The 17421-nt window shown below is 38.7% G+C and overlaps 1 protein-coding gene across 4 annotated transcripts in view; it reads right to left on the reverse strand.

Moving 5' to 3' along the window:
- LOC150091098 (mediator of RNA polymerase II transcription subunit 12-like protein) overlaps positions 1–17421 on the reverse strand; it is an 825386-nt gene that overhangs the window by 796680 nt on the left and 11285 nt on the right. For all 4 annotated transcript variants that reach the window (XM_090374287.1, XM_090374270.1, XM_090374279.1 and 1 more), the window contains exon 2: positions 481–543. In XM_090374287.1, the coding sequence (XP_090230413.1) occupies positions 481–543 (63 nt within the window). The remainder of the gene's footprint in view (positions 1–480; positions 544–17421) is intronic.

Raw genomic sequence — 17421 nt, forward strand, 5'->3', positions numbered from 1 at the left:
TCATCTCCCACAGGATTTTCAAAGACCAATCAGTCTTCCTCCTATATTAGTTTGCCACCATCACATCACTCTCTGGAGGTAAATACATCCCACTCAGTTTTTACCTAGACTATAACCCCCAAAATCTGCAGTTGACACTTCAGCCATAATGTACAGTAATCTTCTCATCCCTCCCCAACTTACTTTTTAATTACTTTATTTCAGTATTCTACTAATGTAAATGTTTTTTTTATAATTTGGCCTGTATTTCTAAGAGCAGCACTGCCATTCAATAAAATATTTTTACTTTGAAATTCACACAGTGAAGCATTCTAATTTTTACACAACTTACAAATTATAGTTAATAAAAGTTCATTGAAGTTTACCTGAAATTTAAATGCATACTTCCATTACTACAAAATCTAACAAATCTAAATAATGTGAAAAAGTGATACAGGAATACAAATTATCTCTAGTCAAAACAAGTAATATTTTACTTACTTCATCAGGAATCTGAGGAGAACTAGTAAAACCTTGCTTGACATTGATTGCTGTTAGTTCATCCTGTAAGTAAACAAATAATTAGATAGTATGAACCAGAGCTGTAATGCTCAATACGTTCTACGTTGACATCAATATTTGTAAAATAATAAGAGAAGTTTACCTCAATATAGTATGTAGAACACTTCCGTATGATACTCTCCAGAAATTAAAACAAAAAAATCAAAAACTTACATTAGAGTACTGTAACAAATAATTTTTAAAATAATTAAAAATCAATTTAACAAAAAATGAAATGTGTTAAATTAATTTTTAATTATTTTTTAAAATTATTTGTTACTCTAATGTAAGTTTATTGATTTTTTCATTTTAATTTCTGGAGAGTATCACACGGAAGTGTTCCACATACTATATTGAGGTAAACTTCTCTTATTATTTTACAAAGTAAACAAATAATGTAGTATTTCTTCCATGGTAGAAAATAAATAAATGTAATCTACCAACACAAATATGAAATAATTGATTTAGAGTGGTTTGCAGTTCTAAATAAATAATTTATTAAATAATTAAAATAAATTATTTATTTAGAACTACAAACAAATTTCTAAATAATTAAGTATATTTAGTCTGCATGATTACAAGAATATTAATTCTAGTACAAACTAAAGTGTGTAATAGGAAATTACATTATGTGCATAATATGCACTGCCTAGCCACCTTAACTGGGAGGTTTGGAAAATGTGTGGCAATCTATGAAAGAATACGTAAATTAGAGTTCACTTGTTCTGTAGTGTGCAGGAAAGCACAATACAGCCATGTGACCAGCTAATGCCAAATCAGTACACCATAGTAATGAAGAACAAACAATCTCATGGACTAACAAAGTGATATGATTGTCAGTGCTCACTTTGCAGGTTCTTACAGCAGAGAGAGAATGGCATCACTTGTTGCATTCAAAGACCAGTGTTATTCAAGTCTTAATGAATGGAAAAACACCCAGAAAACACCAAAAAATTGATGTAGCCATAGTTGAAAATGTTAGCTGATGCTCAAAATCTGGAGACATTATCAAGCATAATCATACCCAAATGATAAAATCATTAACCTTTGCATTTAATGTGGGAACATCAAAAGTTACCTATAACTTCACCATACAAAGAATGCACCGCAACAGTAGCGCTTCAGCGATCCAATGATCTCGGACACCAATCAAAAACTATGGTTAAATGGCATTGGTAAGGCAAAGGATGGATGCATGACGCCTAAAAGCAATTTCTGTCGAGGTCTAAGAAATCCCAGTATATAGCAGAAAGGATATAGAAGAAAGTAGTAATATAAATCGAGGCTTGCGATGCAAGAAAGCAAGCTTATGTAGCATCACCCAAAAAAAAAAAGAAAAACCAATTCACACATCCATTCCCTCTAAATGTTTGTCCAGTTCCTCCTTAAATTTATTTAAGCTATTAACTTCCACTACAGATGGTTCCAAAAACCAATTACCCGCAGGCCAAAGGAAATTTCCGCACATCTATTCTATTATAGATATATAGAAGAAAGAACCCATCAAAAGAATACAGCAGAAAATAGTAGTAGTAAGAGAGGCATGTATGAGAGTAGGAGTGTGCTATAGGCCTAATGACTCTGATGAGTATAATAAGGAACTGTACAGGGAAATAGAGTGGGCCAGTAAATCAGAGAGTCTTATAATGGGAGATTTTAATTTCCCAGATATTGACTGGAATTTGGGGGCTGGTTACTCACACACTAGCAGGGCTTTTGTGGATTTATTGGATGATTGTTTTCTACATCAGCATGTTCGGGAGGCAACTAGAGGGAGTAATACTCTTGATTTGATTATCAGCAGTGATTCTTCATGCATTAAGAATCTGCATATACATGAACCACTAGGTGGCAGTGATCACAGTGTGCTGAAGTGGGATTTACTCAAAGAGGTAACTACCATTAGGGGTAAAGGAAAGGGTTATTGCTTCCGTAAAGGCGCCTACGATGGACTGAGACAGTATTTAAATTCTATACAGTGGGACCAACTGATGATGTTACCAACAGCAAATTCAAAATGGGAACCATTCAAAGAATTTATCTTGGAAGCTACTAGGCTTTACATAGCAACTAAGAAATATTGTTCGAGGTTTAGGCCAAAATGGATGTCAGATGAACTAATGAGGCATATGGCAGAGAAGAAAAATGCATGGGATACTTACAAATTAACACATGACACAGAAGCCTATGATAGATACAAGTTGATATGCAACCAAGTTACAAAGGAGGTTAGGCAGGCGAAGGCAGATTACGAGAAATCCTTGGCAAGGGATGCAAAGAAAAACAGCAAAGAGTTCTTTACTTATGTAAACTCTAGAAGGAAGGGGATGAATCAGATTGGTCCACTTGATATTGATGGGTCAACTGTTGATGATCCTGCTCAGGTAGCTAAATGAATATTTTGCATCGACATTCACACATGAGGAGTTATTCAGCAAGGGGAATGCCAGAGGTGTATTCAACTCTAGCAGTAAGCTACAGAATCTTGAAATAACTGAGAGTAAAGTGGAGGAGAAACTGTTGAAGATAAACACAAGAAAGGCACCCGGGGTGGATGGGATCTATCCAGTTATATTAAAGGAGGAAGCAGAGGAAGTAAGCAAACCCTTAGCCATAATTATGAGAGCTTCCTTGGACTCAGGGGAGGTACCCATAGACTGGAAATGTGCAAATGTGACCCCAATTCACAAAGGAGGATCAAAGGCTGACACAAGTAATTATAGACCTGTGAGCTTAACTTCTGTTCCAGGAAAATTAATGGAGGCACTGGTTAAAGAAGCACTGCAGGATCATTTAGACAAGACTTCAGTTATAGCTCAGACACAGCATGGTTTTGTTAAGGGGAAGTCTTGCCTGACCAACTTGATTGGATACTATGATGCAGTCACAAAAGAACTGGATGCAGGGAATAACTTTGATAATATATACTTGGATCTTAGAAAGGCTTTGGATACTGTTGCACATGGAAGACTGCTACACAAATTGGAGCAGTGTGACATTGGAGGCAAATTGCTGCTATGGATAAAGGGGTGGTTGAGGGGGAGAAGACAGAGAGTGGTAATCAATGGACACTGCTCATCGTGGACTAATGTTATTAGTGGAGTCCCTCAGGGCTCAGTGTTGGGTCGATTATTGTTTTCTGTATTTATAAATGATATTGATGATGGTATATCAAGCTTAATGTCCAAGTTTGCAGACGATACAAAGGCAGGGTTGTCAAGGACACTACTGACACTATGCTGCTGCAACAGGATCTGGAAAGGTTGAGCAGATGGGCTGAGAGGTGGCAAATGAAGTTTAACATTGACAAATGTAAAGTACTACACATGGGAAACAGCAACCCCAGAGCAACGTATCAACTCTGTGGTACTACACTGACAGTGGTAGAGAATGAAAGGGACTTGGGGGTGGTTGTGCAGGCAGATATGAAGTTCTCTGAGCAGTGCAGACGGGCTGCAAGAGTAGCTCATGTAGTATTGTCAATGATATACAGGAATTTTTCCAGCAGGGATAAGGAGGTGATTATTCCATTGTATAAGGCAATACAATGAGCGTGATGAACTGGACCTGACTTCTGGACTTGGACCACCACTGAACCAATGCAAAAACGAAGATTGCAACTTGGACTCGGACCTTGAAGATTACATCTTATGATGCCATACAGCCATAGTGCCCTGGCTCTGTCTAGCCTGCTTTTTACTCCTCTTTTCCTAGCAAGGGGGGGGGGACGGCCTGCTGTCTCCTCCCCCTCCTGCCACCCCTCTTTCTCCTCTGGTGGGGCATGGGCATGCCCCACTATTTCAACAGGGGTCATCTTCCCTATAGACCCCTTACTTCCAATTTCCAAACCCCCAGTCTTCCACCTCCCCTCCCATCTTTCTCTTTACAACAGCGCTTGCCCCACACGTACAAATTTAAAACACCAAAATTCATGCCCGATCCATTAGGAAATATTATTACCTCCAGCGCTTATCCCTTATAGCCCCTCTAAGTTGCGTATAATGTACCATCTGTGCCCAAAAGAAAAGAAGAATTATTATTTTAATGTTTTTTTTTTTTTTTTTTTAATTATTATTATTTTATTTTCTATTTTTTTTTTTATTTATTTATTTATTTTATTTTTTTTTTATTATTTTTATTTTATTTTATTATTATTTTTTTTTTTTTAGGTCATAGCCACTGAAATCTCAGGAAAATAGGTGGTAGGACCTGCCAGAGCAAACTATAAGGGAACACCTGGCTGGCCTCCACGTGGTGGAGTACGTAAACGACAGGTCCCATCTGGGGCCTGGCGGCTAACAAGCCAGAGGAACAAGGGGCACAACATATTACACAATACATGATCCACGCACTTTTAAACCTCTGGCCTTGACAGCGTACTGTCCTCGATACAAAGAACATACGCGGAGATGGGGTAAATCCCTGGTGCCGTTAGACCCAAAAAATACTCTGTACTCTGTATAAGGCAATCGTCAGGCCACACCTACAGTACTGTATACAGGTCTGGAGGCCTCATTTCAAGAAGGATGTAGAGCTGTTGGAACGAGTACAGAGAAGGGCAACAAGATTAGTGAATGGAACAAAGGGGTGCTCTTACGAAGAAAGGCGAAAAAAGTTTTGCAAATTACAGTGTCTGGAGACTAGGCACCAGCGAGGTGATCTGATAGAGGTGTATAAAGCCTTGAATGGTTTAAGCATGCTCAATGCTGATGGGATTCTTCCTCTAGCTCAGAAAAATCACCTGAGAGGGCATAAATTCAAATTGAGGAAAGACAGATGTAGGATAGACGTGCGGAAATTTGCCTTTAGCCAGCGTGTGGTTGGTTGGTGGAACAGACTTCCATCCCTTGTGGTGGAGGTTGATAGCCTAAATAAGTTTAAGGCTCAGCTGGACAGGTATTTTGAACGAACGGAGGGGTGAAGTGGCAGTGGGTTTTTTTTTTTTTTTTTGGCTGATGCTGCATAAGCTTGCTTTCTTGCATCAAATGCCTCTACTAATGCTAATGCTAATGTGAAGGAAGAAAGCAAGCTTATGTAGCATCAGCCCAAAAAAAAAAAAAAAAAAAACCATTTCACACATACATTCCCTTTAAACGTTTGTCCAGTTCCTCCTTGAATTTATTTAAACTATCAACTTCCACAATGACAGATGGAAGTTTGTTCCAGCAATCAACTACCCACTGTCTAAAGGCAAATTTCCACACATCTATTCTATAACTGTCTTTAGTATTAGTATTAGTAATGGATGCATGGTGCATGAAAGCCTATGGCTTATGCTGCACCAGCCAAAAAAAAAAACGAATAAAACAATGATAAAAAAATAATAATTAGTAAAAGAAAAGAAAATTAAACCTATCACCCTATGCGCTTCCCTGACCGAAGGTACTAATCCAGATGACCTTTGAATTTCTCCAAACTGTCTGCCTCTACCACCCATGTAGGCAACATATTCCAGTAATTTATAACTCGTTGGCTAAAATAAAACTTGCTGCAGTCCAATCTAAACATTTCCCCCCCGTAACTTTAATTTATGTCCCATAGTTCTAGCATCATTTATAACCTTGAAAATTCCATCCTCATTCATTTTACTGATGCCTCTCTCAGCCTTAAACACCTCAATCAAATCTCCTCTAAGGTGTCTAGTTTCCAAACTCTGCAACCCACATATTCAAAGTATTTCTTCATATGGACAGGCGAGTTACTCGTCTTCACAGGCGAGTTACTCGTCTTTGCACCCTTTCAAGAAGCTCGATGTCTTTCTTTAGATCTTTCCTCAATTTGAATTTATGCCCCCTCAGGTTCGTAATGTGAACAAGAGGAAGAATCCCATCAGAATTGAGCCTGCTCAACCCATTCAAAGCCTTATACACCTCAATCAGATCACCTCGCAGGTGCGAGGTGATCTGATTGAGTCTCCACACAATGCAATTTGCAGAACTTAAGTCTTTCTTGGTAAGACCACCCTTTCATTCTCCTCACTAATCTAGCTGTCCTCTGTACTCACTCAAGCTCCTCTACATCCTTCCTAAAATGAAGCCTCCAGACCTGTAGGCAGTACTCAAGGTGTGGCTTGACAATCACCTCATTTTCCCTACAAGCAAAATTCCTGTATATCATTGACAATACACCATGACCTGCTCTGGCAGCCTGTCTGCACTGCTCAGTAAATTTCATATCTGACCGCACAATTACTCCCAGGTCTTTTTCATTTTCTACCACCCAAAGTGTAGTACCACACAGTTGGTACGTTTCTCTGAATTACTTCTACCCATATGCAGTACTTTGCATTTGTCAATGTTAGACTTCAGTAGCCACTTCTCAGTCCATCTTCGGTAGCCATTTCTAGATCCTGTTTTCCATTGTGACTTGATTACAGACTAGCTTTTAACTATCATAGGCTTCTGTATTGCCTGATAATTTATATGCATAATTTGTTCTCTGCCACGAGTCTCATCAGTTCATCTGAGATCCATTTAGGCCTAAACCTTGAACAGTATTTGTTAATCAGTATGAAAAGTCTAGTAGCATTCATGATTACTTCTTTGGATGCTTCCCATTAAGAATTTGCTGCTGGTAACATCATCAGTTGGTCCCACTGTATACAATTTAAAAACTGTCTGAGGCCATTATAGTCACCTTTATAAAATCAAAAACCCTTCCCTTTACCCCTCATGTTGGTAATACCTTTAAGTATATCCCACATCAGTACACTGTGATCACTGCCACCCAGTGGTTCCTTTATCTGCAAATTTTTAATGCACGAATAATCACTGCTGATAACCAGATCAAGAGTATCACTCTCTCACTTCATGAATGTGTTGCTGTAGTAAAACAATTCTCCAATAAATCCACAAAATTCTTGCTAGTGTGCAAGTGGTCCTTGAGGTTGTCACAGACATTCTCTCAGATATGCCGGACAAGCTCCACTTGCTACCTGGGAGTCTAAAACGCTGATGGAACTGATATTCAGGTGACACTCAAGTCAAGTCAAGTGGATCCAATTTCAGCGAAGTCCGGACGGTCCGTGAGAGCCAAATCCTCTGCTTGCACCTTCACGATGGTGGGACTGTTAGTAATCTCCATGCACGAGTATAACCTCCATGCACAAGTACATGGTGGGTGACCACCCAGGTGTGAACCAACATATGCAGGGGTCAAGGTGTGGCGCCCACACCACATGGAGGAATGCCGCCCCCTCTATGTTACCAAGCAGCACTAGGTGGTAGATGACTCTCATCAACCAGTGAAATACCACCATTTTGCTTATTGGAGGCTTGAAGTGGTGGAACCAATGTTTAGTCTCTAGAACTAAGTTCTGGTCAACCCTTCCCTATCTCTTCCATCATGCAGTATGATTGATGACTTTTGAGGTTATGATGAACGTCGTGGCGAGATCCAATATTCCTTACATTTCAAGGGTACAGCTCTAAAACAGTGTTCGCAGGCCGGCCGTTAGTTAGTACACCGGACCGAACCTATTGGTAACTCTCTAGGAGGCTTCCGGATCAGCTAGTGTATAATCTTGCTACCTCTACTCTGCCAGATAGTGACTGGAGGGAGTCCGAATAGTGTGTATGCGGGGAGCATTGTCGAGGCCACGTTATGTCAAGGATCTGGGTATATTCTTACCACATGTACGCCATATCCAAAAATTTCATTACTTCATACAACATGTCTCGCCCACTTTTTCTTACTATTGAATACACCATGAATTGTCAAACTAATAGAGCAAGCTTATCTGCGAAAAGATCTAAACCTCCCAAGGACTTCCTAATTCATTTCACAAATATACGTGGTCTCAATTCTAATCTCAACGATGTCTTCCACTTGCAATCTGCCAAACCCCATGTACTTTTTCTGACAGAATCTCAGTTATCGGTTGATTCAACTACTGCTCATCTCAGATGCCCAAATTATTTGCTGTATGATTCCTTTCGCCTCAAAGGTAGTACTTGTGCATATGTCCGTTCTGATATTCCCTGTCAGAGACTTGGCAATTTGGAATCTCCTCTCTTTATTCTTCTCTGGCTTAAAATCTCTCTACCTCATTGTGTCAAATTCATCTGTTGTCTCTACCGTTCTCCCAACTCCATTAATCACTTGGAGCTCTTTGACTTCTTCTCTTTGCAACTCGACGTTCTCCAGTCCAACTTTCCTAACAGTGAGGTAATTTTCCTTGGTGATTTTAATGTTAACAACTCCAGCTGGCTTCCGTTTTCTAGTCACACCGACCCAGCAGGTCAAGATGCTGAGGCTTTTGCGATTACTAATGACCTAGCACAGATTGTTCATTTACCTACAAGAATACCGGACAATCCTAATCATACAGCCAATACGCTTGACCTTTTTCTCACAAACAACCCTTCTAAGTACACGGTCGAAGTGAGAGGTTCTTTAGGCACTTCAGATCACAACTTGGTGATTGTCTCTTCTCCAATGAAACTTTTATCTCATGGTTATTCCCAACCTCGTGTTGTTTGGCATTACAAGAATGCAAAATGGGATGACCTGCGAGACTTCTTTTCTTCTTTTCCTTGGTTGGATTACTCTTTCAAAACTTCTGATGTCAACGTTTGCTCAAATCGTGTCAGTGAAATTATTCTTGCAGGAATGGAATCCTTTATCCCACACTCCACTTTAAAATCTCGTCCTTTATCTAAACCTTGGTTTTCCAATAAATGTGCTAAGACTGTCCAAGAGAAGAATGTTGCATATCGAAATTGGCTTGTTTCTAATTCTTCAGTTTCATTTTCTGCCTACACCAAAGCTCACAACAATTGTAAAGCAGTTATTAATCAGTCCAAACTAGAGTTTGAACAGGCTAAGAGTAGAAAACTTGCTTCTTGCCCTAATGGTAGCTGAGCATTCTGGTCTCTTGCCAAAGCTATTGGCCACAACTTTTGCCCATCTCTGCTCCCACCTCTGTCCAAACCAGATGGTTCTGTCGTCACTTCAGCCAAGGATAAAGCTAACCTGCTAGCATCCCATTTTTCTTCCAACTCATGTATTAATGATCTTGGTAAAACACCACCCACCATTCCCAACACGCTCCATTCAATGCCTCCTGTGGTCTTCCGTCGAAAGGATATCAGAAGGATTTTGATGAATCTTGATGCTAAGAAAGCTCCAGGTCCTGATGGTATTTCTCCACTTGTTCTCAAAACCTGTGCTCCTGAACTTACTCCTATTCTTTGCCGCTTTTTTCACTTTCTTATTCCAAAGGTGTTTTTCCTTCTGCTTGGAAATTTGCTCATATCCAGCCAGTTCCTAAAAAGGGTGACAAATCCCTCCCATCCAATTATCGTCCCATTGCAATTACTTCTGCTCTTTCTAAAGTAATTGAGAAATCAATTAATTGTCAACTCTTAAATTACCTATAAACCTTCCGTCTGATCAACGATCGCCAGTATGGATTCCGTCAGTGTCGATCCACTGGTGATATTCTGGCTTATGTTACCCATTTATGGACTAATTCAATGGAAAAGTTCGGTGAAACACAAGTAGTTGCTCTTGACATCTCAAAGGATTTTGATCGTGTTTGGCGTAAAGGTCTTCTAAACAAGCTTCCATCTTATGGTTTGCCAACTGTTTTTAGTAATTGGTTATCCAGTTTTCTCTGTGATCACTCACTGAGGGTGATGGTAGATGGCTCTCTGTCTTCTAACTTCTCCACTAATGCTGGTGTCCCCCAAGGTTCAGTTCTTTCCCCCACTCTTTTCCTCTTTTATATTAATGACCTTCTTCCGTTGACTGGAAATCCTATCCATAGTTTTGCCAATGATAGCACATCGCATTGAACTTTCCATTTTGAAAAACCTTGTCCTGCTCAATCAGCTTCAACTTCTCGAAAATCTGCTACCAATTCCTTAAATGCCCATCTTCAGGTAATTCTCCAGTGAGGCAAAGACAACTTATTTGATTTCAAACCTTCTAAAACTCAGTCTTGTCTTATATCTCGCAAAAAGGATTCTTCTGCTCCTATGCTTATCTTTAGTGACACTCCGATTTCTAGGCAAAATGATATATCTCTTTTGGAGATTACCCTGACTTCTAATCTCTCTTGGAACAAGCACATTGCAAATATTGCTTCCTCTGCATCTAAAAAACTTGGTTTTCTCTTTCGCTCTCAGCGTTACTTTTCTTCCAAACAGCTGCTCACTCTGTATAAATCGCAAATCCACCCTGCCATGGAATATTGTTCCCACATCTGGAGTGGTGCCCCCAAAACCTCTCTCAGGCTTCTTGATTCCATTCTGAAGAGGGCAGTTAGGTTAATTAATGATTCTTCTCTAATAGAGTCTCTCCAATCGCTTTCTCATAGACGCACTGTTTCTGCTGCATGCCTCTTCTACAGATACTTCCATGGGCACTGTTCTTCTGAATTGGCTTCTATAATTCCAGCTCTCTCTTTCAAAACAGTCCGAACACGTGCCGCCACCAGCCAACATCCATTTACTGTCCAACTTCAAACCCACAGAACCAACTTTTCATCTTCCTCATTTATTCATTCAACTGCGTTTTCTGGAACAACCTTCCTTCATACATATTTCCTGAAAATTACAATCTACAGAAGTTCAAGTCCAATGTCAACAAATATCTTCTTTTCGTCTTCTCAACCTCCAACCCAAGCACGGTACTAAGTACTATAGGTTCTAATACCTCTCGTGTTTGGGGTTCAGATAAAAAAAAAAAAAAGTGACCAACCCACAAGTTCCAGTCAATATCTGGAAAGTTAAAATCCCCCATTATTAGACAATCTGACTTACTGGCCCAGTCTATTTGTCTGTTCAGTTGTTCGCTGTACTCAGAGTCATTAGGCCTATAACACACTACTACTCTCATTTTTGCTTTCCCAGTGCTTACATCACACCAAACTGACTCAACATTGCACTGACCATCTATGTCAACTAGATGCACTTCTTTAGATTTTGTGTTTCTAAACTAAAAGCATAACTCCCTCCTCTCTTTGTATTTTGTCTATCCTTTCTGTACACATTGTACTCCACTGCTTATATCTGTGTAACACCGTGTGTGCGTGTGTGTGTGTGTGTGTGTTTAATGGCGCATAAGCTACACTAGCTATAGTGTGCCTTGTAACACCATGTCTCTGATATCCCAGCAATATCTGCCTTTGATGTCTTGACCAGCACTTCAAATTCATCAAATTTATTTATTATACTCCTAGCATTGGTGTACATGCAAGTGGTGAATATGAGCTTGGCACACCCAGGGTTCTGAGCTGGATATTATCATTCTTCTCTTTCCTGTGATTCCCTTCTACTTTTGACTCACTCTCTCTCTCTCTCTCTTTCTCTCTCTCTCTCTCTCTCTCTCAGGGCAACTTGGGAATTTTTTTTTGGCTGGTGCAGCATAAGCCTCAGGCTTCCTTGCATCATATAGCTAATAATAATAATACATGCACCTATTCATATTCTTAGTTACCCTAACACAACCCATCAGCATAAGCTTCTAGAGGTGTAATGGTGTAGGAAATGTTTTCATAGCAAATGTTTTCATACCCTTTGTTCCCTGATCCTACTCATGGGAACTGTTAAAATCACTGCGGATCAGGTAGTGGCAATATGTTGGATACTTATCTTTCTAAATGCACAGAAATACTTTCAAGAAGACAAAGCAACCATCCACTGCACCAGATTTGTAAAAGAGCAGCTTGAACAACACAAAAAAGATTTCATGCACTTGACTTGGCCAATGCGAGCCACGTGTCTCCCAGATGCTAAATTCCACTGGGCATCTGCAAGATAAACTAGAAAGAAGTGTTCATTAGACAATCCTCTGCAACTCCAAGACATTGTGACACAAATGATCCAATTTTCCTTTTCAATATCCTGCTAACTCCATTATCATGGTATTTGACTTAAACATGTCAAAGCAGTGATTTGAACCTGATAAAGCAGTTATTCATGGTCCTAATGAAGCATCTAGACAGTGTATAATAATTACAACAGCCTGACAATTTGCAATCATAAGCTGCAAGGAGTAGAAAATTTACTGGTAGCTAAAAAAAATTATGCAGGCACATAACATCTAAACTGCATTCAACAGAAACTAAGGAACTAAAGGAACTGTTTTTTCAATGCTAACCAAATTATTATTTTTATAAATAAGTGGATTGTGTAGTAGAAAATAATACATTATTCATTTTAATATTTGTATTAGTATTGGGAAATGATACAAGAAAGCAAGCTTGTAAAGCATCAGCCAAAAAAACAAGTAACTTCCCACATCACCTGTCCATCCCCTCCAATAATTTGTCCAGCTCTTCACAGAATTTATTTAAAATACCTTCTTCCACAACAACAGATGGAAGTTGATTACAACAATCAACCACCTGCTTCCACACATCTATCTCATGTTTAGAGTCGGAGCAAGAGGAAGAATGCCATCAGCACTAACTTGCTCAATCCATTCAAAGCCTTAAACACTTCAATTTGATCAGCTTGCAGATACTTGATCTCCAGATGCTGAAATTTGCAGGACTAAAGCCTTTCTGGAAAGACGCCTTGCCAATCTTAATACAGTTCTCTGCACGCATTCAAGCAGAACGACATCCTTCCTAAAATGAGGCCTCAAGTTCTTTAACTTGAGGCCTCATTTTAGGAATATGCAGTTCTCAAGATGTGGTTTAATCATTGCCTTGTACAATGAGATAATCATTAATTTATCCCTGCTAGAAAAGTTCCTCTATATCACTAACAAAATTCCACAAGCTGTTCTGGCAGCCTGTTTGATCTTTAAAAAACTTCATATCCATCTGTGCAATTAATCCCAGATTCTTTTCATTTTCCACTACTCTGAGTATAGCATCACACAGTTCCATTAACCTAGAAAGGTTAATGGAACTGTGTGATGGGAATATTGCTACCCATATGCAGTACCTAGCATTTGTCAATGTTAAACTTCAACTGATATCTCTGAAATTCAACTACCATTTTTCTATATCTTGTTGCAGTAGCTTATCTTAAGTACTGTTATTAACCACCCCACCAACCCCTGTATCATCTGAAAACTTGGACATTAAGCCTGTTATACCTTCATGAATATCATTAATAAATACAGAAAAAACAATGGCCCCAACTGAGAGAAAGAGAGAGAGAGAAAACAAGAGTCAAAAGTAGGAGGGAATCACCAAGAAAGAGAAGAATGATGATATCCAGCTCAATTTACCCTCAAGGGCTCACATCTGGTGAGCAAAATACTCACCAGATGCGAGCCCCCTGAGGGTAAATCCAAGTATGTGATTTCAAAATTATTTTTAATAGTAGTAGATGCATGTGATGAAAAAAAGCCAGCTTCTGTAGCATCAGCCGAAAAAAAAAAAAAAAAAAAAAAAATTTCACATATTCATTCCATCTAAATGTTTGTCCAGTTCCTCCTTGAATTTATTTAAACTATCAACTTCCACAATGACAGATGGAAGTTTGTTCGGGCAATCAACAATCCACTGACTAAATGCAAATTTCCACACATCTATTCAACAACTATCTTTTCTTAATTTGAATTTATGCCCCGTCAGGTTCCAATCTAAAAAAGAGGAAGAATCCCATCAGAATTGGGCCGGCTCAACCCATTTAAGGCCTTACTCACCTCATTCAGATCATCTCACAGATGCCTATTCTTCAGACGCTACAATTTGCAGAACTCAAGCCTTTCTTAGTAACAGGACTCCTTCGTTCTCCTCACCAATCTTGTTGCCCTTCTCTGTACGTGCTCAAGCAACTCTAAATCCTTCCTAAAATAAGGTCTCCAGACATGTGCGCAGTACTCAAGGCGTGGCCTGACCATTCAAAATTCATGTACATCATTGACAATACTCCATGACCTTCTCTAGCAGCTTGTCTGTGTTGCTCAAAAAACTTCATATCTCACAGCACAATTACTCCCAGGTCTTTTTCATTTTCTACCACCCTAAGTTTAGTACCACACAGTTGGTACATTTCTCTGTATTACTTCTACCCGTATGCAGTACTTTGCATTTGTCAATGTTAGACTTAAGTAGCCACTTCTCAGTCCATCTGCCTAACATTTCTAGATCTTGTTGAAGTAGAACACTGTCATTAACAACCTTGCCAACCTTAGTATCATCTGCAAACTTTGATATCAAGCCTGATATAACTTCATCAATATCATTGATAAATATACAAAACAATAGTGGGCCCAACACTGAACTCTGGGGTACTCCACTAACAACGTTAGCCCACGAAAAGCAGCATCCACTGATTACCACTCTGTCTTCTCCCACAACCACCCTTTTATCGAATGTAGCAACTTGTATTTAATACTGTAGTGCTCCAATTTGTATAGTAGTCTTCCGTGCACAACAGTATCAAAAGCTTTACTGAAATCCAAGTATATGATATCAAATTTATTTTTTGAATCCAATTCCTTTGTAACTACATCATTGTATCCAATCAAATTTGTCAGAGAAGACTTTCCTTAACAAACCCATACCACGTCTGAATTATTACTGCAGTCTTGTCTAGACTGACGTAGCCCAGGAGTGAGAGTGCATAGCACGCGTTTATTGAATGGACCGGGGTTCAAGCCCGTGACTACTAAATACGATAAATCTTTGTACTGACGATTTATTGTAAACTCTACTGACTTGGTTGTCATGCCGGAGTATAAACAAAAAAAAAAAATTTAGATGATCCTGCAATGCTACTTTACCAGCGACTCCATTATTTTACATGGAACAGAATTAAAGTAACAGATCTGTAATTACTTGTGTCCCCCTTTGATCCCCCTTTGTGGAATGGGTATACATTTGCACATCTTCAGTGAATGGGGACTTCCCCTGAGTCAAAGGATGCTCTCATAATTATGGATAGGGTTTGCTTACTTCCTTTGCCACCTCCTTTAATATAACTGGATAGATCTCATCCACCAGAGGTGCCTTTCTTATGTTTATATTTGAACAAGTTCTCCTCTCTCAGTTATTACAAAATCATTAAGCTCGCTGTTAGAGTTTAATAAGCTTCGCCCTCCACTTCCCTATAGAATTCCTCATGCTTGAATGTAAAATTCAAGTAATAACTAGAATAGGTATGAACATGTTTTGCAAGTCATAAATAAGCAACAAGGAGTGGCATTATGAGTTTTCATTGGGAGATTATTATATTGCAACCTCCACTATCTTCCCACACGCAGCTCAAAAAAAAAAAAAAAAAAAAGACCAAATGTTTAGTTTGTTTTAGTGTGTTGTGTCGATTATTGTTTTCCGTCACACCGCAAAAGCCCAAATTTTGTTTCGTTATTTGTCAGGAATGTTGGAAAATTTTTTTTTATAGTAACTATTAGTTTTTTTTTTTTTTTGCTTAGAAATTGCAAAAATGATAGGCAAACACAAAAGTTATGCTTTAAATTAAACAAAAACGTGATATTAATCATAAGTTTGAAAACGGTCATCTGTTAAATCTCAAAAGAACCATAATAATGTTGGTGACCAAACCATACACAAGCTTGTAAAAATATCAAAGGAAGCTATTAGATTTAAAATCGGCATCATAAAAAATAAATACGCGGTGGTGTGTATTGGACACAGGAGTTGTGCATGGCAAGTTTTCTCGTTTTTTTATCTATCGGAAATGTAGGTTGCTGAAAATTTTCAATACAGTAAGTTCCAGACTTACGTAGGCGGCTACGGAGTACACGCTTCTTGGTTAGACCGGGATTCGAGCCCGTGAGCTACCAAATATGGAGAATGCAGAAAGGTCAGGGAATGACCACCCATATACCAGGAGCAATATGGCCTTAGTTGCTAAATGCTCCTAAAAACCAAATAACAACAACAACCCGACTTACGTAGCTTCGGACTTATGTTACGTTATTTATATATTTTTTTTATATATAACTGAAGATTTCAGTGAAGGGGCACACATTTCACCATAATAACGTAAAAACTCACAGAATTCCAGCTTATTGGTATTATCGCAAATTGGTATTATCGCAAATGCAATAAGATCAAGTTTCCTACCCATTTATAATGAATTGCACTAACAGAAAAGCCCAATAGCGCGGAAAGTACAAATTTTTTTTATTGTTTTATGACAGTAACTGACAGAAATTAGCTTTAGTAAAATGTGAGCTCACGTGGGGTGGTAATAGTGAGTTTTCGCCTTAACCCTGTTAAGTTCTTTACAGAAAATTTAATTTTGACTGTTATCACGGTGCTGACTAAGAGAATAAGTGACAGCGGCTAGTAAATCTACCAAGAAAAGGAAAGCAATCGAACTGGATCAGAAAATTAAAATAATAAGGATGTATGAAAATGGTCAAACATTAACAAGTATAGCGCAGAATTCAGATTTGTCAGTGGCAACGGTGAACACAATAACAAAGTAGAAAGACAGAATACTCAATTTACGTAAAAAGTCTTGGAACGTATCTGTTACGTATGTCGGGGACTTGCTGTATTTTTGGATTAACCAGAAATCGATTATCTGGGAACTTTTTTTTACCATCTATCCCGGAAAATCAAGAATCTAATGTATATGCAAAATACTAATTCAGTTTGTCAACTATCTGAGCAGGATCATCAACGGTCAAAACATCGATTATCAAAGGGACCAATCCGATTCATTCCCTTCCTTACAAGGTTCTCAAAAATACACGGCATAACTTCAGGAATGAGTTCCTCATATGTAGACAATAAAAATATTTTATATCAACATAGTTCCGGAAATGCTTGGTTTCCGAGTTTTGAAGGTCTGTCTATGACACTTAACTGTTCACATCACTTTATAGTAATTGTTCAAAATTTCCACCTTCTTCCTGAATACAAGCCTCACATCAACGACTCATCGACTCGTGAAGATGATGCCAAATTCCTGGCATGTTTTGTATTGTCTCACAACCTGC

This window comes from Mastigoproctus giganteus, chromosome 1 (assembly GCF_048544385.1).
Source record: "Mastigoproctus giganteus isolate SK-2022 chromosome 1, ASM4854438v1, whole genome shotgun sequence".
NCBI classification, from domain to species: Eukaryota; Metazoa; Arthropoda; class Arachnida; order Uropygi; family Thelyphonidae; genus Mastigoproctus; species Mastigoproctus giganteus.